The sequence below is a fragment of the Coturnix japonica genome, chromosome 3, assembly GCF_054131305.1.
Source record: "Coturnix japonica strain WE chromosome 3, WE-NBRP24, whole genome shotgun sequence".
NCBI classification, from domain to species: Eukaryota; Metazoa; Chordata; class Aves; order Galliformes; family Phasianidae; genus Coturnix; species Coturnix japonica.
Window position 1 is genome coordinate 46,738,710 of NC_140665.1, and position 23,804 is coordinate 46,762,513.

General features: G+C 39.1%; 1 protein-coding gene across 4 annotated transcripts in view; it reads left to right on the forward strand.

Annotated features, from left to right (window-relative positions):
- MTHFD1L (methylenetetrahydrofolate dehydrogenase (NADP+ dependent) 1 like) overlaps positions 1 to 23,804 on the forward strand; it is a 134,701-nt gene that overhangs the window by 66,975 nt on the left and 43,922 nt on the right. For all 4 annotated transcript variants that reach the window (XM_015858104.3, XM_015858105.3, XM_015858106.3 and 1 more), the window contains 5 exons: positions 8,329 to 8,468; positions 10,080 to 10,121; positions 11,050 to 11,150; positions 11,559 to 11,736; positions 22,462 to 22,569. In XM_015858104.3, the coding sequence (XP_015713590.2) occupies positions 8,329 to 8,468; positions 10,080 to 10,121; positions 11,050 to 11,150; positions 11,559 to 11,736; positions 22,462 to 22,569 (569 nt within the window). The remainder of the gene's footprint in view (positions 1 to 8,328; positions 8,469 to 10,079; positions 10,122 to 11,049; positions 11,151 to 11,558; positions 11,737 to 22,461; positions 22,570 to 23,804) is intronic.

The window sequence follows — 23,804 nt, forward strand, 5'->3', positions numbered from 1 at the left end:
GAAGGCATCCCATCCCAGGCCTGTCACAAGGGGAAGAAGTTCTGTGTTCTAGCAGAGGTTAAGTGGAATAAAAAAACCCCACCAAACTAGCTGCTCTTCCTAGGCGGAGGATTCACTGCATGTGTGTACTGAAAAAGATAACATTCAAGTCACTGACACAATCATTACAGAAAACAGTCACTCCTGGGATCTTTGAAAAGCAGAGTGAGTAAAATGCGAGCTTTAGTAAGGAATCTAGGGGACTTGGAGGAGCTGTAGTGAAGTAGCCCAGGGCAAATAGTTGCATGTCTTATAAGGTAGGTTTACACTGAAATGATTGATGATTTGGTGCGTAGCATGCTTCGGGTGATTGCACCTACTGACAGCAGCATTGATCATTCTGATCTGGCTGTGTTCTTTGTTGTGTGGCATCCGCGCTGCAGACACCACTCCCCACTGTCCCTGCGCAGGCACGTTTAGTTTAGCACCAGGATGAGGAGGAGCATATGTTGGCAGGTGAGGTAATTGCCTGACCCTGACACACCTAGAAGGAACTTGGAAGTGTGGCAGTGGTTAGTTAAGTGGATTTTGTCTCCAAATTGTAACAGGCTTTGAGGATTCCGTGAGTAGCTGCAAAATGGTGTGTATTCAGACTTTGCTGCCTTGATCATCACTCACAGTCTGATTGTTTTCTAAACAGCAACATAAACGTGCATAATCTTCCAAGCCATATGCTGAAGTGTCATGCTATCTAGAGAATAAGCTCTTTTTCTTCCCCTCTGTCCTGCTTTATGAATCAGCGCAATGTTAGTGCTAGGACAGGTGTTAATCCATGGCCCTTTGAAATGGGTAGAACGCTTCCAGGGAGATCTTCAGGCTCTCTGCCCACCTCTTGAAGTTTTCCTGATGCTTATAATGTGGGTCATGTTCCAAGTATGTTTTCTGCAGCTCTTCCTGGGGGAGCAGGAGGAGCCAAAATCTTCAACAGAGAGCAGATGATGAGAGAGATATTTGGGGCTGGAGTTTCAACCAAATGTGTCTTTTAAAAGTGAGAGTAGATGGAAGTCTTGTGATAGGATACACAGGGAAACAGTCCAGCTGTGATAAAACTTTGGGTAGTACTGCAGGTGATATAAGTTAATGCACTTCTTGCAGCTTGGGAATTGTTAAAGAATGGTCTTAAATGAAGATCCATCAGCGCTGCTGTTAATTATTCCTTCTATGCAACTCGAAATTAAAGAAAAAAAGAAGTGGTGAGGTTTTAATTTTGTAATTACCAAAAGGCTAATAATTCTCTGCCAAAGGCCATGATGATCTCTTAAGGATGAGATAATGTAATTACATTATTCCTATGTCATTAATTGTGTTCCATTTTAGAAACATGGTCATCTGTCTTATGAGCTAAAGGATACTGTTACCTCAAGAGAAACGTGTTATGAATGGTGAAAGGCCGCAACCTGAAAATCACAGTTGTTTTGTTTGAATTTGTCTGGATCATACTGTCACATTCATGACTGAGAAAACTGAAGGAGATTAGGAAAGGGGGAATTGTTTAAATTTGGTAAATGTATTCAGTATGAATTCAATAGCACCTATGTAGGAGCCAATACAACCAATGAAAAATGGGTCTTTGTGTGACTATAGGACACAGGAGTTAAGAAAAAGTGGGTGTGAAACCCACCAGACTTAGCAGAGGGACTCGGAGAAACATGAAGCCACATGCAGCTCTCTATATTTATATTAGAATGAATTGTTTGTGGTTATAAGACATCTTCAACTTCTTTTTAATCTCCAGTAATAAATCCAAATAATGAGCTCGTTACTAGGGAGCTGTGAGAAGACATCAAATTTAATGTTCAAAATATTAGAGCATGGTTTGACAAGGTGGCGAGCAACAAATTAACAGTTTGGCACTGTCGAAGTGGGGCTTTCCCTCCCTTCCTTCCCTGGCTTCTGCTGCTTGTTTGAGCATATTCAGACACTTGTCTGGTCTCACATGAGCTGGTTCAACTCCAACCCAGTGGGAAAAGAAACTGTTATGTGTTTTTCTGTTTGTTTGTTTTATGGATAGCAAATTCCAACAGTTTATCTTTCCATTAGATGTGTGCCAACAACCTGTGAGAAGTCCAGACAGTGGGGAGGGGACAAGGGCAGAAGAGTTGAGAGGGAGCAGAAATGCCCCTTTTCAGCAAGACAGAGCACACATTCTGTTCAGCCACTGTGTCAGACCATGCCCTAAATTGGTGTGGTGTAGGTAGGAGTCATTGCCGTTGCACTTCTGTGTATTTTCAAGAGAGGGAGGAGGCATGCAGAGCTGGGAAGATGTGCAGAGCATACTTTATATCACATGGTTCCAATCCTCTTGGTTCCTGGGTTTTCCAGTTTTGATTTTTTGCTCCCTGAATTTCAAATGCAGCATATGCAGCATACGTGTATAAGCAGGCCTGCAAAACCCACAGATGGGAGTTGTATCCTTAATTGTGAGAGAGTCAAGATTTAGGGATTGCCTTTGGCAATCTGGCTTGCAGAAAATAAAGTGAACTTTCTGCTGGTTTTCTGTCTGTAGCCTGGGAATAATCTGCACAAGTTATTATGCGTATTCATTTGTCTAATCATGGGATGCTCTTGGAAAATACTCAGTTAACAGCAAATGGTACTTAAAATGAGTAACCATATGAGATTGTGCTATAGCTTTTAGCTTCTCATTTAATACTGTTCTGCATTTAAATGTTAAGATTTAACATTTTTTGGTAAAAGAAATGTTTCTGCATAGAAGCTCAAAATAGCATGCTAGGGGTCCCAAAGGAATGAACAATTAGCTAAAGAGTATTCCTGGAGCCAAGCACCCTGTGTGGCATTTGCTCTCAGGAAGAAGTGACAGAGTGCTCCAGCCCATTGGGAAAAGTGTATTTTGGAGGAAGACAGCACAAGTCGAACTGTTATCACCACAGTGTAGGGTGGTGGAGTACTTGAATGTAAATCTTTGTTTTCAGCTGACATATTTTGATTTTGTGGAAAAGTCAAAAGCTTTACAGACTTTTTTTACTCCAGAGAAATTTTTAGCAGCAGAGTTCTCTCTGCCAGAGCCTGAGAATTGCAGCTTGCTGCTAAGTGTGGGGACAGGAGGCAGACAATTCTAGCACCTCTTTCAAGGGCTGTTTCTATGGCAGGACTGCTGTCCATATGCCATTGCAGAGACATCTACACAGAGTCTTGAATGAATGGTAATCTAATATGAACACAACCTCACTGTCATTTCATCTGCTTTCAGAGAGCAAAATTCATTTTGCTCAGGGCTTCCTGCATGGAGCTATCAGATCGTGATGCTTTTCACGAGATGCCAAAGATCTACTCTGTTTTCTCCCAGGTCTTGCTGAGACAGTGGGCAAAACTACAACATATAACTGTCAGAGCCAAGTGAAGCTGTTTTCTTCCTGAAAAATGCTCAGCGCTAATATAGGCACGTGCAGTTTTCTGCTGCATTGGACTTTGCGTCCAGTGGTGGTAGGAACAAGTGTCAGCATAGTATGACATCTGAGAATGCATCAGAAGAAAATCCACAGGAAAATCAGGGGCAAGGTTTAAGAAAGGGAAAAATATCTCTTCCATTCCAAAATCTGTCATAATAACTTCAGTTCACATCAGAAAAATTGCCAGTCAGAATGAACAGACATCCCTAGCTATACTAACAAAGATATGATATCCTGTTAGATGTCACAGATCATCCTAGTTTATTTTGGCAGTTGCACACCTTGGTATTTTTCACTTAAACAAGAAAATATCAGTACAGTACAGTGAGCATGCCTCGAGCTCCAGGTTCACAGTTCATGTGCTTCTGTGACTTTGAACTCTTCTTTTCCTGAGTTTACCAGCAGACATCTGCACCAGAACAGATATGTTTACATGTGGGGAGTAAATGGCAGCGAGCAGCTCAGAGTTTCCATTTCCTTTTACATTGTTCAGGAATTCAGGCTCACGGTTCTTGTCCTAAAGCTTCACCTCATGTATATGCATCTTACTTTGCCCTTTACAGTACAAATGTTTTGTTTTGACACTGATTTGTTGATAGAAATTGCTGACCAGGGAGAAGCTACTTTCACTAGACATTAGTTATGGTTTACATGAAATTTAATTGTCAGTGAAATAACTTTAAAAAAGGGAAAAATAAAAATTCCAAATGCACTTTCTCTAAGGGTTTTAAGCAGTGTGTAAAAGCAAGTCTAATATAGAACTGCTTTGCGTAGATATAGCACAACATATGTATTTTTTTTTGGTGGAGAAAAAATTACATATTTTATTAGGCATGACTGTGAAATCTAATTAGCTGCTTAAGCCATGACGCTATTTAAGCTATTGTCATGCATAGGTGATAAAATATTCCCAGATGTGCTCAGCATGGCAGTAATTCCATCAAGAGGTTATGGTAATTACAAACAAGAAACAAAACCATTGGAGTGATTTGTTCATTTGCCTGAATCCTAAAGTGGAATTAGAGACCTCAGCCAACTGTATCAATTGTGCAGAGAGGAAATCCTTGCTGTAACTTTGTGCTGCCCAACAGACTTCATCATCTCTTTTGCCCAGTTCCACCTTAATCAGCCTTTACTTCCCCTTTCATGCCTAGTTTGGATGTTTCAGGTTCTTGCTGTGAATGAAAGATGTGGTCTGTTGGTTACATTGGTAGTTGAACTGGGTCAAATGGATGTGGTTTAAGTGTTCTGTAGAAAGCTCTGTAGCAGTTGTGTGTTGTGTTTTGCATACAGTTACTTTGAATTAATATCTCATGAGTTATTCTGACAGGGGAATGAGCTCAGCTTTTGGTTGCCCTCATGTGCATCTCCTACCAGAAGAAATTACTTGAACTTACTGGAACGTTTCGTTGAATTTATTTCTGATTGAATTTATTTCTGAGGATGTGTAGGTGCGTGTATTAATTGCTAGACTATCACCTATGGGCTGTGATGAAAAGTAACCTAATGGTAGTGCATTTCCAGTACATGTGATTTTAATTTTTGTCATTCTAATGTTCATTACGATTTTTATGCATTCTATATGACCATGTAGTGAGACAGTCTAAAGAGCTTGTAAAGACTGAAAATTATGCCCAGAAACTAGTATTTTAGTACTGCCTAGATTGTTGTCTAGGCAGTACTAAAGACTTAGACTTAGTGCAAAGGGAGATTTGCAACAGAAGTCAGGACCTGGGACTGTAACATCCCTGACCTTTGTTGGTTATGTTGCATTGGAATTGCTGTCTCAAGGAAGCACTGACCAGCAAATACCTGTGTTTTTCCTCTGAGCTTGCTGAAGGTGAATCATTTACCTCTCAGCATCCCTGCATTTGTTACAAACACCCTGCAGGATGGCAATCTGAGCAGCAAAGCTTTAGGGGGACCTCAGGGGACAGGACAGTGGGATGCTAATGCTGGGTGGCTGGAGTTTGTTGCATGGTGTGACATGGAGGCTCCAAACCCAGAATTCTACCACTGCAGTTGGTGAGATAACTCTGCTTTTAGTTGGCTGATGTACTTTGAGAAGTACACAGAAGAGACTAAAGACTTTCATTCTTAAAGGTGGTTATAAAATAATTAAAAGTGACAACAAAAAAACAGCTCTGTTCAGACATGCAGTAGGAGTTGCATCGTAAACTTCCCTTTAGATTAGGTACATTTTATCAAATCTGTGCTTCTGCTTAGATAGATATTGGTTCCCAAAATCTTCATCAGAACACGCACAAACTGTAATTGCCTCCTCTTGAAAAATCATATACAACAAATGGTAACAGGAACAAAGGAATCCATGTATTACTTTGCACGCCTCTTCTTCCATTTAACATCATTAGCTGTTTTGTCTCATAAACCCTGGATGTAGACCAGCTTGACACTTCCACTTGATGGTCTGTATTTGTTTTTTATTGTTGCTTTAATTTGAAAGCAGGAAGCAGTATGAAAATAATTGTATTAAGTGTTTCAGCACAAAGGTTTTAAAGTATAACAGCTTGGCACGTTATTTCATCTTCTCTCTATTTCTCAGAGGAAATAAAATGGACTAAGCAGTTTTAATCCAGGCAGCTTTTATACTGCATCCTATTTCCTTCCTCACGTTTGAGAAAGCACTGACTTTTCTTTCGAAACTGAGAAATCCTATCCACAGTGGTCATTCTGGTCACTTTGCTGAATACCCAAGTTGTGTTCATTTTTCCAGTGCTGGGTTGTTTGCATGCATCAAGTTTAGGCAAGTCTGCATTTTGGCCTCAATACCAGTTGAGAGCATGGCAGAGCATCATGTTATGTATGTAGAGCTAAGCAGATAAGTTGTCTTGGTGTTTACTGAGGCTTTTGGGGCTGAGTGAAGGGAGTCTACACATCCTTGGAGCCCTGAAGTGCTAGATGTGCCTTTCTGGTTATCCCTGCTTTTTGCTCTTTGAAAGGTAGGGAGAGGGGAATCCCAAGTCTAAGGAAAATTGGCATTGGAAAAGCTTGTCACGGAAGGGATTAAGTCCCTGGACACTTTGCTTGGAAATGTTAGGAGACTTCTACATGTATATGCTGGTAACATCTGTAAGAGACAAATTATTTTCCCACCCTCTCAAGTACTTGGTAGTTTATCTGTTGTTTATATTAAAGATGGATTGTGCTTATATATTCCTGACAGAGCTCTCATTAATCACTTTGTGCAGTGTAAAAGAATAGAGGAGAAGAATGGAGGTTACTGGAAAGTAGACATGTGATCACTGGCTCTGCTTTAAATACGACTTGTCCTGACATTAGCTTTGTTTCTGTGAATCATTGTGTTTGTGTAACTCCTTTTGTTGTTGTTGCTTCTGTGTTCGATGTGTCTATTTTTTTTCAGGGCTCTTCAAAAAAAAAAAAAAAGGTAATATGTTTATTACAGTGCTGTTGGGGAACATAATTGATGAGCTACTGTCTCAAGAGATTTCTTCTCCTGCCATGCCCACTGCTGTTGTTTTCCAGCTCTTGCTTTCTCACCCAGCAGTTTCCTCCCACAGAGATGAGCTTTGAAGGCCTTTGTGTCAAGCAAAGGGCTGGAAGGGGCTGGTGGTGTGAGGATAAATGCACTAAGGCTTGGGCTTTGAAAAGCCCATCACCTGCCAACAGGGAGACCTTCTTCCACAGCAGCACTGCTTGTCTGGAAGCATCGTCCATGGCCCTGCTGAAGGCTTCCAGCCCTAAAGTGATCAGTCATTTGCTTGTGATTCCTTTCGAAGCTTGGGAGTCCAACCAGCTGGCAAGTGGGAGGCTGACGAGGAGCTCACTGAGTTTTGTGTGCTGATTGGGTTTTGGGTTTATGAAGACGTGTTACTGGCCCTCCTTGGAGGGGCTGCAACCGGTCAGGTTCAGGAGCCTCTGGAACACACTACTTTACCACCCTGGCCTGTCTGTTCGAAAGCCCCTTCACACCTTCCAGAAGCATTATTTGATCCCATATACTCAGTGTCCTACTGAAAAATAGTTACAGTGGAAATTTTTCAGCCAATAGTAAATCTAATTCCTTGAATTTCTGAATTACTGTATGCTTATGTTTGCCTAATAAGAACAACTTTTGGGGATCTCAAAAGAGGCAGTTGAAGTAATTGATATTGGACAAACTGGAACAAATTGGCTCTGAAGAGATTGTCATTTAATACAGGTTACCTTCTATTTTATCTCTGTTTCTACTAAAAATACTTTGCTTGGCATATCCTAATTCTGCACAGATTTTTTCCTGTGTCACACTAAATTAATGTCTGGCAGCTCATTAGTGGAAAGTCTTCTTAGATAATTCACTTTTTAATAATATCTCCAAGACTGAGACATGGCTGTGGATGCTGGTTTGTGTTTGTAATTAAGCATCCATCCCACAGAAGAGAGAGATGACCAAAAGTTCAGTAAATCCAGTGGAGTTTAGATCCATTCATTATGGCAAAAGCATATTTTCAGTGAAATCAAAGGAGAAGAAATAATGTAAGAAAGTCAAATATATGCATTTTCAAACATTTTGAATAAATTTAATTATACAGAGCCATTTTGGTGAGCTAGATGTCTGTTAAAGACTTTGATTTAAACTAAATTGGATTGCTTGTATTTCCCCACCGACTCCCCCCTCCCTGCCATGTGACTATTTTTATGGCATATTGTACGTATCAAGAATAAGAGATTTTATTTCTGAGTTGGGAATAGCTTTTTAATCAGGCTCAGTAATGTAAATAGAGCTCTATTTGAAAGTTTATCCAAAAATGAATACTGGTATATATTTAAAAGTACTGTATGGTAACGTAGAAGTATCCCCCAGTGTTTAACCAAATGCATGTTTTATGTGTGGTTTTGTTTTGTTTTTAATGTTTAACAGTAACTGAAGCTGGCTTTGGTGCTGACATTGGGATGGAGAAATTCTTCAACATCAAATGCAGAGCTTCTGGCTTGGTTCCCAGTGTGGTTGTACTTGTTGCTACAGTGAGGGCTTTGAAGATGCATGGAGGTGGGCCAAGTGTAAGTTTTGGCACCTTTCTTTGAAGACAAAATCATTGGTAAAGCTTGAAATATGTGAAATATCTTCATTTAAGAAATAATAGGGATAGTTTGCAGAGTGCTAATTACATATAGTCCCCAATTTAGCTCATCATATAGTTGTTGCCTCCAAAGGCAGTGCAAGAATGGAAAGGCATAAATAAAAGAGGAGGAATGTAAGTTCTGAAGAAGTGCTACATCTTTTAAGATAGGGAAGTTTGGTTGTGTGGAGGGAAAAAAAGCTAAAAAATATATATTTGTTTTTCTTTTCCATGCATATTGAAATAGTGTTTCTAAGTGAAGTAGTCACAAGATGGAAAGTTGGCAGCTAACAAAGAACAAAAAGATAGTTCAGGCTTCAGTACATGAACAGAAATAGGGAATGTTGTTAATGAAGGTTTTGAGATTTCTTTCATTGCAATTGCAGGAACTCATTCTGTCACTTTAGTCTGTTCAGGGGATGCTGAAGAAACTGAAGGAAGTGTGCAAGTGTTTCCCCGGTGTACCCAAAGTCAGCAGTGCATCAGTTTTTGCTCTTTAGCTAAGGCAACACTTGTATAGATTACTAATCCTAGAATTACTCCTGGGTCATATAATTAAACTGCACTCTGCTAGCCAAACAGACAGACACTAAACTCCTAAAAATACTCTTCTCAGTAGCATGGAAGAGAGTGATGCTGCTAGGAAAACAATCTTACTGAGTAAAAATGCTAGAACTACCTTCCCAGCCACAAAACTTTGGACTGCATGGTTGTTCTTATAGTAAATGCTCTCATAGGGCAGAGCTTTTCCTTTTTCAGTCTTTAAAGCTGAAATAATTGTATAACTTTCTATCATTTTAGACCAGTTGTTTCTTTTAAAATAAATATTAAAATAATTTGTCATTATCTTATGCATGGAGGAACATTTCTTGTGCTTTATCACTCAGTCTAGTAAATACATTACTAGAATGTCTTTTTAGTGATCTCTGTTCTTGAACTGTATCTTTAGAGGTATAAAGCTTTCATTTAGTTACATAATACATCATAGAGGGACCGAGAGTGACAAATACTTTAACTTGACCTTAACTGTAAAATGGACCAAGACCTTTGCCTGGGACAAATGTGACCAAGTCCAATCTTATTTGGCTCCAGTCTTACTCTGTATACCCTTTTGCTTCTCAGCAAAGTAAATTACTTACATGCAATTTCTTGCTATTGTCAATAGCAAGTGTCAATATTGTCAACAGCACAGCCAGAGAAGATATTCCTCTTCAGATAGTCCGTGTTAGTTATTCCTTTAGCCAGCTGTTGGAAGTTGCTGTCCATTGTCTTTGCATTGCATTGTTAAGAATGTAGAACAGGATTTAACTACATTCTCTAATAAATCTTCTACAACTAGTTGTTGAGTCTTACTGTTAAGATGCAATTTAGTTTTGCTATTCTCCTTGTATCAGTGTAACTTTTAATAAAATAGAGGCTGCAATCAAGCTGTGACATTTGTGCAATATTTATGCTTTCAGGTGGTACAGAAAATAAGCAAAAGTGCACTTTCGACTGTTTAGAGTTATGATATATTTTATTGAATCTATGATGACCTCGATTACCATTTCAGGTATCTGCTGGTGCCCCTCTGAAAAAAGAATACACAGAAGAGGTAAGAGGAGCTTTTATAAAGCTTTTGGAGAAGCTGAGTGAGTAGTACACAGCCTCGGGTTTGACAATGATGTGCTCTAATACTAACATTCATTAAGTACCTTTAATGAGCACTGCCAGCAATTAAAGCCATTTAAACTTTCCCCACTCGGAGTTGTCCTTGCATGTGCTGTGTGTGTGACTGCATCGAGATTGTACTGAGGAACTGAACCAGCTGGAATATAACTTTTCAGTAAATTTTCCAGGACCATTAAGCTTTCAGACTGATCAGCTCTTAATTCCAGTTCATCACGTGGCCTCAAGCAGCTCTGGCATCCATGGCAGTGCAAGGGCCAAGTGGTGCAGGGGTCAAAGATACTCCCTGAAATTCATGGCAGCTTAGCACTTTCATTAAACAGTGGGTTTAATATGACCTCGGAGGTCACTCTGCAAAGAAGAGTGGACTCTTCAGGTGTGTTTTCTTTGTTTCTTAGTTGTCCTCTGCTATTTTAACGTTCACACCTTTGTGACCAGTTTTGGCAATACGCGTGTCCATTATATTTCCAGGAATCTCCATCCTTGATCAGAGCCTTTGATCAGAGTAGAAGGGGAAGTGGAATAGGTCTATGTGTACCTGCCCACAGACCATTTTTTTGTATCATTTGTATCAACTGACAGCCAGCCATCAGCTGCACTGTTTTCTCAGGTCCGAGAAAAAGGCAATGCAATCATTTACAAATTTTGGATGCAGCATAGACAATTAAGTCTGATACTTATTAATTTAAGTAAGAATTAATAAGTACCAGAATGTTTTGTCTGGAAGCACTTTACTTGCCCACAACTGACATGATCAGCACTGTTTACATTCAGTTTAATTTATGGAAAATTCTTTGGCTGGGGCTGGCTTGATGTATCTGACCCTTTCCATTACTTTGTATTTAATTGCGTAGAACCTCCAGCTAGTAGCTGATGGCTGCTGCAATCTTCAGAAACAGATCCAGATTACTCAGCTCTTTGGGGTTCCCGTTGTGGTTGCTCTAAATGTCTTCAAGTAAGTCTATTCTTTCATTACTCTTGTAAGTAAATCCACAGATCAAATTTCACATTTTTTGCTCTTGATTTGTGAATGAAGCAGTTTTCGTGCTCAGAAAAGCAACTGTTGAAGTATTATAATTATTAATTTCCATCATGAAAATCCTTTGTATCTGTAGATTGTTCTTAAGGTTTAAAATGACAAAAAGCATATAAAGTTATGGAGGCATCAGTGTTCATGTTTATCAGCTACAACAATTTTGATAAGTGTTCTTGAACTGTAAATTCATATGCTGTATGTAAATGTGCTGTGTATATGTAAACTTATTTAAAAATTTGCTGTACAACTGCTGATAAAGAGTAAGGCTAAGTGTATAAGATTATCAAATAGAAACAATTAAACAAAACAGCACTGTTTGGTTGGCAGAACTGACACTCCTGCTGAGGTTGATCTCGTGTGTAAGATTGCAAAGCAGTCTGGAGCATTTGATGCTGTACCCTGCAGTCACTGGTCCGATGGTGGAAGAGGAGCAGTAAAATTAGCTCAAGCTGTGGAAAAGGCAGCCAATCAGAAAAGCAGTTTCAAATATCTCTACAACTTGGAGGTAAGATTATTTTATTTTAATGAATGCATGCTGCATTGTTATTGGATTTAAAACAGGAATGTTGCAACAAAGCTATCTAGCATGCTTGGAAAGCGGCTTGGCTTGGCTGTGACCTAAACAAAGAGAATGAGCAATCTGCTTCTTGTCTGATCAGTAGTAGAGAATATTTGTAGTGCTTGTTAATTAGTGCATTAAATCATATTTTGATAAGCTTATATTTAGCATGAAAATTTATCTGTAGGTAGAACTTCCACAACTATTGTGGGAAACTTCACAAAGATCTTGTATGATGATTTTCCTGACAGTCACCTGTAATTTTACTTAACTGTCTCACAGTCATGGGTAGTGCAGCAGTTAGGGTTCACCAGCACCCATCTGCACTCACACAGCACTCAGGTGAACAAACAAGAGTGACTTGATTGTGCTGCTCCCTCCTGCTGGTCAGGACTAGAGCCTACTGGTGCAGTACAGTCCCACACCACATGGGTCTCTCTTGCTGTTGGCATTGGGCCCTCAGCCTGTCCAGCTGTAGCCCTGGCCCCTACCTTGCTCCCACTGCCATCACCAGCACCCAGGATCCTCTGGGTTCGCAGCTCAGCCAGCTGCTGGCACACACTGCTCTACTCCTGCTCTCTTCAAAAATCCCATATTTATTAATTTTATTTTTTTAAGTTTTACTTGCTCCTAAAGTGCTACTCTTTCTGCATCCCACGAGTCCCATACTTCTGTCACCCCTTTCGTTTGTGAAGTTTCCTGAGGATAGAGTCTCTCCATTGACTCATCTGTGTTGGTTTCACACCAGGGGTGATGGTGGCATATCCTACCCTTTGACTGGTCTTAGGAAATAATTTACTCAGAGTGCTCTAATTTTCACTGATTAGGTTTTCTCACTAATTATATCACTACAGTTCCACCTGACATTGATTATTCCTCTGATCCTTGCTTGGGCTTTGTGTTTATAGCTGTTAGATAACCTAACAAAGCATAGTGTGGTTCAGGCTTCAGTTCCAGGTCTGATGGAGATTATGCTCTATCTATGAGCGTTTGTTATTTTAGTCCTCTGCAAAGTAACATCACAAGAAGGTGAGCCTATCAAGAGGGGCAGCTTGCAAGGAAGGACTTTCTGGACCCCTAGTTGCTCTGCTGGATGGATTACCACAATGCAGGCAGAAAGTGTGGAGGCATGTACTGCCTAGGAAGTTGCACAACCAATTTCTTAGGTCCTTCCTGGCTATCCAAATATGGATTGTTTCAAATTTGGTTAGCAAAATAGACTTCACTGGCACCAGGGAAGCTCTTGTCAAATTTCAGATCCTATGCCCCAGTTGTCAGTGCTACTTATTTTCTTTAGAAAAATTCTGAGTGCTATGTTTTAACAGCAGAACGTCTGCTTCATTCCTTTTAAATGGCTGAAAGTTTCTATTTTGATTCTACTTGCCAGAAAAAAAGTTCAACCAGAGGTAGATATGCTCTACTCTTCTGTCTGTCTCCTTCTTGATACATACCTCATATCTGTTGCACCCATTTTATTTCTTCATCTCTCCCATGATTTTCGCAAGTGTCAGTAATCCAGCCATCTCTTATTAGTGTTACAAACTGCCTTCATGGAATCAATGGCAGTAACTTGGGATTCTAAGGGCTATGGCATCGATTCAGGGCTTTTTGCCCATGGAGCATTTTTACAGCCAAACTGTACAATGTTTCTGCCTTTCTGAGTATGTCCCTCATGAGATGCACTGGAAACTAAGGATATCATTTTATGATCTTTGAATAATAAAATTTATATATTTTTAAAGTTTAATTCAGAAATACATGTAATACTTTTCCCCACAGGACACTTGTGTTACAGTGATAGCATGTTAGTATTTGATGAATCCCATACTTATGCTCTATGTAACTAAGAACCTGGTGATATGAATGAGTAGAAATGATCAGCAGGGCTGGTCATTGCATCTGTGAAGGAATAAAATAAGATTAATTTCTACTTTAATGTCCTTTCCAGGCACATCTTCTCGTTCCGTCTTGCGTAAGCAGTGTGATTATAGCACAGAATGAATGAATCACATCTTTACATTATTTCAAATTCACATAACTTAACACACGTATTATAAGCCTCAAAAATATGTTGATGGAATTTTATAAAAACATATAAAAATCTTAAAATACTGTAGAAGTCTAAATTCAGGCCAACAAAAACAGTGAAAGGCAAAGTTCGGGCTTCTGTTTCATTCTTACTGGGCAAAGGGTAGGAACTGAAGCAATTGGAGGCAGGAGAATGAAATAGCAGTGCTACTTGTTTTAAGGCAAGGTAGATCATTTACGCACTGTGCTCACAGAGACATGAAAGAAATTGCCTCTTCCCAGTCAGCCTGTCCACATGTTAACTATGGGTGTAATAGGGTTTTTTGATGTTACAATTTGGAGGACTGAATTGTACTGTTCAAAGGGGTACCTATGACAGAAAAGTGAAGAAATAGAAGAGCTTGTAAGATGGGGTTCAGGCATGTTTTCCCTCATCATTGTGCCTAAAAGGGTGTGTAAGAGCAAGCACATAATTCTGGCCTTTTTCAGCAATTGCTTCATCCGTCCAGTTACTTGAATGCTTTCAGGACCTGGTTGCCTCCAGTTTGCTGAGGCTTGCAGTTTTCTTCTCTCCCTTGTGTAATATCAAAGGGGGAAATATTCTGCATACGACCACTATTACTTCATTCATATCTCTGTCTTTACAAGATTACTCTGGTCTTCCCTTTAGCTATAAATAGAACTCCCAGCAGCACAAACTCCTGTTGGAAAAGATAGACACTGTGACAGATTCAAATAGCATTTTGAAGAAGGCATTACCCTGGGTATTTAGAAACAAAGCCCTTATTCCCCTATATATAAAATTGTTTTTACCAGTCAGATTAATGACTGCAGCAAGCTCTATTACTGGTAGTCAGTATGGCTTCTAATTACAGCATAGTCCAAGTCAACTGAGCTCTTTTTGGCTTTTCTCTGAAATGACATGTATCTATTTGTAGTGTTTTATGTAATTTCCAAATCTATCTGAAAAATAAAAGCTGAAAGGTGTTCACAAATATATATCGTGTGAGAAGAACATCTTTCCTGTATCTCTCAAATAGTGGTTTAAAAAAAAAAAAGGAAAGAAGAGGATTGGCTTTCTCTTTTTTCTGAATCCGAAGATATATTTGTACAGTCACACCATGTTCTCCAGAAATGCCCAGGCATGTGCTGAATCAGCAGTTTTGGACAGTGGATACTACGCAGTTGTATTGACTCAGAACTCGAGGCTCAACTAAGTGGTCCTGTTGAGCATCATAGCATGCTATCCTTATCAGAGAACTGTGCTAGTCTGGTCATATTTCTCAAAGCATCTCAGTCAGTGTTTTTGGTTTAAGCCAAGACAGCATTGATATCACACCGATGTTTTGGGTGTTGCTGAGTGATGGGAGTGTGCCCGGGGCCAGTGTCTCTGCATGACACAGTGATGTGTAATACCACTTTTAAGTTACTTATCACATTTTCTTTATTTCTCTAAGAGGGCAAACTTTTGTTTTTCCCTTACTAGACGATATTTTTACTGATGATAATAGATGAACAAATATTTTTCAGGAGTTGAAATGTGAACTGAAGAAGCTTCAAGTGTATTTTGAGGGCATTATCAAATGCAAGAAGCAACATCTGACAACAACTCTGTTGTTACTTGAGAAGTGGGAGAAAAGGGCAGATACAATATGCCATGTAATCCGTGCAGTACTGGGACTCAGTGTAGTGGGGGGGTTGTTCAGGAGCAAGGATGAGATATTTTATTTGATAGACTTCTGAATTTATGACATTTTAAATTATTATTAGCAGTAGTTGTAATAAGCACCATAGCAGTGTGTGATTTTAATATGGATGTTTCCCCTAGTGAAAACTGTTCCCTCTTATTTTATTGTTGAATTGGTTTCTTACTGAGCTTCTATCTCTAACGTTTGGAAAATGGGTTTATTTTAAAGGCCTCTTGAGTTCTCCGTGAAATAATCTGTGCTTAAAAAAAAACATATACATATATTCACATTACATATGGAAAATATCATATAATCAACTCTCTTATCACTGTTGGCTTCCTTTCTGGGTTCACTTTTCTTGAAGTATGGATCTTTAAGTTGCAGCAGAACGCTATTACTCAAAATAATGTTGTCTGACCCATTAGAAATAAGGTTAGATAACTAAGGTGAGGATAGAAGAGGATGAAAACATATGCATCCTATTCCCAAATTTCTCTGGCTTCAGTGCTTTTTTTTTTTGGTGAGGGGAGGTGAGAGAAGAGTAGGGGGCTATGTTCTGAGTTATATTCCTTGCTCATGCATGACAGTTGAGGAACCTGCCTTCTTTCACTGTGCAGCACATTGAAGCTTTTGGAAGGGGAATGCTTGGGACCTCTTCTATTTTCTCTGTGTTGAACTCTCACATGACTGCAGAGAGGCCTGCTCAATCAGGGAAAAATGAAGGCAGGATCAGTAAATCCGGCTAGTCAGGGGGTTGGCATTTTACCTTTAAAAGTTAGACATGGCAAATGACAGATATTATTGAAGAGCCTCAAGTCACTGCACACACGCTGCATTGAAAGCTAAATAAAAAATCATAAAAGTCACAAAAGGGAGTGAGAAGAAGGGCTTGTTCCAGTACAAGTGCAGCATGCAGGCTCTTGTCCATGGCTGGTGAAAATGCATAGCTAATGGTGGTGACAACTTCGAAAAACAGTGTTTTCTATCTGAGAACTTGGTCCATGAAACACTGTCATTGTGCTCTTTGTTGTAATTCCTATGGAAATAAATAGGAGGCATTACTTTAGAAGTGACCTCTGTATCATCATGGTAATTACTAGATTAATCCGTGGAAGTTGATAACACAAATATTTTGGCTGAGTGCAGTGAGTGGCCTGGCCAAGCTATTGAACAAAGAAGATCTCTGTTATCTTGGGTCCATCTGTGAGCAATGAGGCTGAGTAGCACTTCTGGGAGCGGAATTGAAGCAGTTAACAACTTCATCACTGGTATTTCTCTTCTTCTTCTGTGAGCATAGCAATAACAGGCAAATCTTGATCATTTCAACACCACAGTTTTGCCTGTCTCTGTTGCACTGTGGCAAAATGATGTGGACTTATTTCTTTCTGTCATAGCTTCAGCAGTCAGAGATGGTAGGTCAGTTACAGGGAGCTTAAAAGTAGCATCAAAACAGAGGAAACTGATAGTAGTGCTTGTGTGTGCATTAGCTTCTCTCCCATCCACCACCAACCAATGGGCTTCAATAACAAGAATGAGTTGTGATGCGCTTACTCGTTGTTTGAAGAGAAGAGCAGAGTCAAGAAGGACTTGAAAGACTTTGGTTTGAGGACCCTGAGCTCCAGAGAAATGACCTACAGAAGAGTATTTGTCTGTTTGCAAACAAGTTGTCTTTTTAATTCCAATGCAATTAAGTGGTGGGGGAATTATTTTTTTCTCCTACTGATATCTTAGCCATGGAATCCATCCATTATGTGTCTTCTGTTGCACAGGCTCAACATACCTCTGTTCTTTTGTCTTGAATGGACAGAACTGAAAGTTCTTAAATTTGCTAGAGTGGGGATAAATAAAATTATATATGTTCCTCACTGAAACTTTTACTGATAGCCAATGAAGATCATTTCTCATCTTCAAATGTAGACTGTGCTGCCCTCCAGGATATGCTCGTTCTTAAATTATTTCCCTCAACCATTGCTAATGAGCTATTTAGACACAAAGCCACATTAAAGAGGAATTCCACAGAATTCCTCTCATTCCCATCAAAAAGATTGTGGTGGACTCTGGGCACTTTTTTTTCCCACTGGATTGACTGTTCTGATATTGGAAGCTGTCTTTGTTTCACTCTATTATTTTGGTGTGTGTAAGCTCTTGACGACACTGCACTTTTGTGTTTGTTTTTATTATTTTCCTATTCTTTGTATGAAGAAACTTTCCGAGGCACAGCTTGGATTTCAAAGTTGGAAAAGAAATCTCTGAGGCCACAGGCTTAGGTGCTGATTCACAAACCATTTAACTTGACTGAATATGCTTTTCTGCAGATTAAAAAACAAAATCTTGTCTTGTGCCAACAAAGGAAGAGGAGTGTTAGAGACTTGGGAACCCTTCTGTCAGCCACAGGTTTTCTGGAACCAGAATATACAGATACTTTAATAAATGTGTTTTTATTTTATCCAAGGGAAAAGCTACAAGTAGGAGTTTGAATGTGCAGAGTCAGCTATTGTTTTAGTGCTGCACTCTGTCACCCCACACAGCACCTTCAGCCATACTCCCATCATATGTTTTCATTTGGCAGTGTTCCCAAGAAGAGGAATGAGGGATGTCTGCATACTATTTCACTTAGTCAACCAGTGATTACTGCTTTCAGGGAGTGCATTATTTGAAATTTTAAATAAAAAATAAGTGCCATTGCCTTGAATTTTAAACCATTTTAAGAATTTCTGCTAAAGCACATGCAGTTCAGGTACAATAAATCCAGAGGTTGGTGACTTCCTAAGTGAAATAGTGACAATGTTATAGGCAGTGGGCCTAAAATGAATATTTATGAAACTTAAAGCATGCAGTGTCAGAATTAAAAGTGGCCGGGCAGCAGCTTTTATATATTCTATGTTTAAATGCATGTTTTTCAGCAAATCTACTTGGCCATCAGCAGATCCTTGTACGATGTGACCATGTAGCACCTACTTACATTCAGTATAAATTTACCTTGAGCATTTCATGCTGTCATTTTCCTGAGAAGCTAAAACTGAATTTGAAAGTAATCCTCTGAAGATGCTCTAATTCCATCAGTGTTTCTGTTTATACATAGTTGCTACCTATAGAAGTCACATTTTCTTTATATTCATGTTGTTTATTGTGTAGCTATCACCTGTTCACTGCTTAAATGTGCTTAAGTTGCAACCTTCCTTGAAGGAAATGAAAGAAGAACAGCTTTTATCACTGATCCTAAATCTTGTGTATTTTTGACACTTGCATTGTCTGCATGTTTTATAAATATCACTGTCATCGTAGCTGTCCAGTCAGCAGAGGGGCTGTAGGGCTAAGTTGGTGTTTTTAAGGATGCAGTTCTTCACACACCATCCAGACCAGACTTTCCATTCTTCTTTCACTGAGATTGTTTGTTGAGGGTCCACAAAGAGATGCATCAGCTCAGCTGAAGATGTTGTGTTGTAGTTTGAGAGTGGTAGTCAGGATCACAGACTGGTTAAGGTTGGAAATGATATCTGGTGGTCATTTGGTCAAACCCACCCAGAACAGGCTGCCCAGGACCATGTCTACATGAATTTTGAAGTTCTCCAAGAAAGGAGATTCCACAAGAGATCTGATCAACTAGTTGTTGTATGAACAATTAGTTCAAGAATATCCCAGCCCATTGCAGAAACAATCAGAAAAAATGCATGAGAGATACAGTAAGACTTCTTTTTTCTAAGTACTTGATATGCGTGGATTCTGCTAGCAGGTATTTGACCAAGGTATGTTATGAATAGGTAGCTCACAAGAGTTTTTCAAACTGTTTGGTGTCTGTTGGAACAGAAATGTTGCTTAAAGTATCTTAAAGATTTAGTTACTACATTATTTTTCAGCCCCTTTGAGTTCAACTAAGTAATTTTTCCGTACAAGTTAGCACTGTGAAACATTGTTACATAGGGCAGATCTCTGTTCCCACCAGTGAAAGTATTTCAATTCTGATCAATCAACAACCTAACCCTAAACTTACCCTTAAAGATGAGATAATAACACCCTAGAATTGTTTCTATGCGTGTCCTGTAAACATCCAGACTTTTGCCATGTCAATTACTAAGGCTTCTTTTGCAGTAAATACCAGTATGTCATTTTCAACTGAAATGAATTTTTATTTCTCATATAAATTACAATGTGGCTTTTATTTGGAAAAACTAAGTTAAATGAAATTATCCAACAATATTGCTTGCTAAATGAAATACAGAAAGCTTTTTTGCTTGAAATGACTTTATGCTGTGAATCTAAATAGGTGATCTCTTAAAAATCCCACTAAATACTAGGAAACAGGTGGATCCTTAGCACAGTGTAGCATACTTCTCTGCTTACTCCTGAAACTTCAGGAAGGAAGCATGTCTAACATTGTGTACATGCATGGGCTGTGTTAATGTGTACAGAGCAGCTTTGCCTCCCTGCTGATTTCTGTCTGGACTGTGCTCAGCCAAGATTCATCTTTGAGTGTCATGAAGCTAAATAAGCTCAAACTGTTTCATAACATCAAGTGCATTGCCTCACCATCATGGATGTGTATTCCTTGCAAAAGCATTCACATGAAATTCACATTCTTGCATCTGTTTCCCAACTGGTGATTCTTTTTAGGTTAAATTTGCAAAATTTTGAGATGTGGATACTGAAAAGTATCCAAAAATTATGCTTATTTATTAAATATATATATAAAAATCTGTAGAAAACAGTCCAGCTCGGACTTGATCATACAAAATAGCACATCCTGGGAGACAGAGTGCCACCACCTTCATTAAAGCTGTCTGTTGTGATGTTTGCCAGAACCCTGCTGCAGTCTATTTGGAAACTGCAGCTATGGTTCCTGGAAGGAGGGCATAGTAATTATACTGCTGTCAAATTAGTTTGAAATATTTTGAGGCAAATGCAAATTGAATCTAAATGAATCTCTCCATCTCAGTGCAGTTACTGAGATTTAAGTAGAAAACTGTTAGTTTTGATGTTGACCTAATGACAAAAGGGAGGGGAATTCCTCTTGCATTTACTTTTGCTGTCGCTGTTAGTTCTTCCCTGCCAGCAAACAGTACCCAAGTGGCAGGTTTAACAGATGCTCTTTGCATATCTTCCACTGTTTTCTTGACAGCAGTGGTCATGAACGTACTTAACCACACTGAAGGAAGTTTAGTCTCTTGATGGCTACCCATGTCACTGAGGTATTTCACTCAGCTTTATGCTGCCAGGAATTATATCCAGAGTATTCATAATGTGTTATCTCCAGTCCTCATTAGGTTTTATTACTCCACATGGATTCATTTTAAAAGCCTGAATTCGGGAATGTGACATCATTCTTCCCAATTAAGGTGCAATAATTATATGGTCAGCACATTCAGGAGGTGTCTTGTGGCGCATCTTTAAAACTGCATTTTGAAATTTCTCATGAGGGAGGGATTTTATTTAAGCCTTAGTAGCCTTTTGCAGTCTTATATTTAAGCTACTTGAAAGCCTGGCAAGCTTATTGTTTGTGATGTCTCTGTTACTGGAGCTCTTCATTAGTGTAAAGGCAGACTATTTTAAACCTCCATTTTTCTAAAATTTAATCAGAAATAGAGAAAGATCAGCCTGATAGAGGCCCTCTAACTGATCTATCTTTGTAGAATAACCATTGCTTCTAGAGAGGTATTGTGAAAGTGTGATTAACTGTTGAACTTCCCATGAATGCACTAGCTAGTTTGTTACTCAGAAACCAACTGCTTGACTGTGCTGGTATAAAATTAAATATTTCATTTTTATTCTATTGCCTTTTGTGCATTAGTTCCTTGAGATTAAGTCCTCGTCCCCAAGTGATATCTCTTTATTTAGTATTTCTTCTTTATCTATTATTACTTGAATATGCTGGAGCACAAATTACAGGTGAGGTGTCCACTGGTGTACTGCACACGTCTCTGCCCATTTCTGCTTGGTACTGAAGCAGCTGAACTAGTACATAGAGCTGTGGTTTGTCTTTCTTTGTCATGTTCACATTGAAAGAAAAAGAAGCTGGTGATTTATTTCGATTAGGCTGTAGGGGCCATAATTGCTGTCTTCTGGGTCATGCCAAACACAATGAAGAAAAAGGATAAAAGCTGTTCACTCTAAAGAAATGATGGCACAAAAAGTAAGTGCCTGATCTGACCACAAAAAAACACTACTGAAAATCGGTGAAAGGATTTCTAAGAGCCTGAATGTGAGAGTCTGGATCTGCCTTCAAACAGAAGCTCTAAGGGCAGATAACATGTTCGGTTTGAGGTAAATAAGTGGTGGGGATGCTCATAGAGTTTGGAGTTGAATTTAGTGACTTTGAATTTTGATGTGTATCATAAAATGCTTGGATTGGAATGGTTTCATTTGGTTTGGTTTTGGAGGGGGTGTTGAACTCTTCAAAATAATTTACTGCATCAGTGATAAAGGTCAAAATATATATGTTAAGAAGGGCAGAAGGCAAGGAACTAAAGAAGCAGTGATAGGTCTGAAATTTTCTGATAAAATGTCTTGCTTCCCAAAGGAATCCTGCCTACCTTCTACCTTATCGTGTCCCTTCATTGTGTTCGTTATCTTTATTGTGTTACGAATAGTATCACAATAATCTGGTGATCCCTGCTGACCCACTGGAGCCTGCTTCCTTTTGTCTGTGCTGTGGGTTAAGTCTTGATTCTTGGAACTACATAGCAGTAGTTTTCTTTCCCCTCTTCAAGCAAGAGCATAAGCTCCTGTTGCCAACTCTGTAACAGATTTTATGGCTTATGATAGAGTAGCTGAAATAATGGTTCTAATTCATGCACCTCTAGATGAATATCATATCTTTCACCATTACCCTTTACTTTTGTAGCAAGACTGTTGAAAAAAGGATGAATCTAAATGAAAGATTAAGATTTCTCAGTCAGCAAACAAGATTTTAGTTTCTCTTGGATTCTGTTCTTAAATATATTGTTTCCTGTTTTTGCAGCTTCCGATTGCTGAAAAGATAAGGGTCATTGCTCAGAAAGTATATGGAGCAAAGGATATAGAGTTATCTGCTGCTGCACAGTCACAAATTGATCGTTACACCCGGCAGGTAAGAACATCAATGAAATGTGCCATCAAGTGCCTGCTGGATGAGACTCAGGAGACCTTGGGCTGTAAAATATTCTGCAATTGGAGTGTCTAGACCAGCTTTTCTAAAAAGCATGAGCTTACCTATGATACTTAACTATGGAGGTCCATGTGGATTGGTTTAGATTGGATTAAATGGAACAGAAATGAATGGTTTCAGCCTTGAAAGCTGTCTTAGCCTATAGCATCCATACATATCTATGTAAGATATGAGTGATGGCTGAAATCCATCTGGGATTGTTGATGAAACCTGCACACTCTTCATAGAGTGACAATTTAGCATTACTGCTCTGAATGCAACAGCTGCATAACTGCAAAAGTAGTTGCTGCGCAATTCTATCACATTAGTGTTCATTTGCACCTGAAAAAGTGGTGCATAGCTATTCATTTTAGTAACAGCACTCCCAACACTTGGGAAATCATTTGCTTTCCTTTTGTTCATGTTATTTTCAAGGGATTATAAACATTAGAAGATGAAATAGATCACTGTTCCTAAAACATAGGAGTGGGCTATTTTGAAACAGTGTAGCGAGGTGAATGTATTTCTGTAAACAGAATGACTTCTGGAAGTAAACATGGTTGGAGCCTTTCAGTTAGAAAATAGAAACTATGGATGATGTGTCATGGAAAAATTCCGAAGTATGCTTCAGCAGCTTGGCCAGGCAAGCAGAAGTATTGCTATCTTCTCTATAACACAAATCTCCTGAGAATTAACTTGATTTTCTAGATGGAGAAGAAGCTTGCTTAGTCTACTTGGAGCAGAATAACCCATTTATTTCTCTTTTCCCACTGCAATTCTCTAATCCACTTTTAGTCTAAATGTTAGTAGTGTCAGGAAATATATTCTCAATGTCATTAAAGGACTGCTGTAAGCAATGGGCTGCAGAGTGTAGTACTGCCTCTCCTGGCCCTGTGAATTGCATCGTTGTTTGTCAAGGCATAAAGAGAAGAGTGGAATGTACCTCACTCAAGGTTAATCAATAATCTTGGAGACAAACAGTGTTAGGGGAGCTCCCTGGTGTTTTCTCCTACTTTTCGACCAACTATTACATTTTCATAAGTAAAGTGGCTGCCATTGCCTCACACACTTTGTGCTTTTTAAAAACATAGTAAAGTATTACAAGCTATTTATTATTACCCTTGAGAGGGTAATTCCCATCTCATCTAGTTATCTAATTAGGTCACTAGATTCCATAG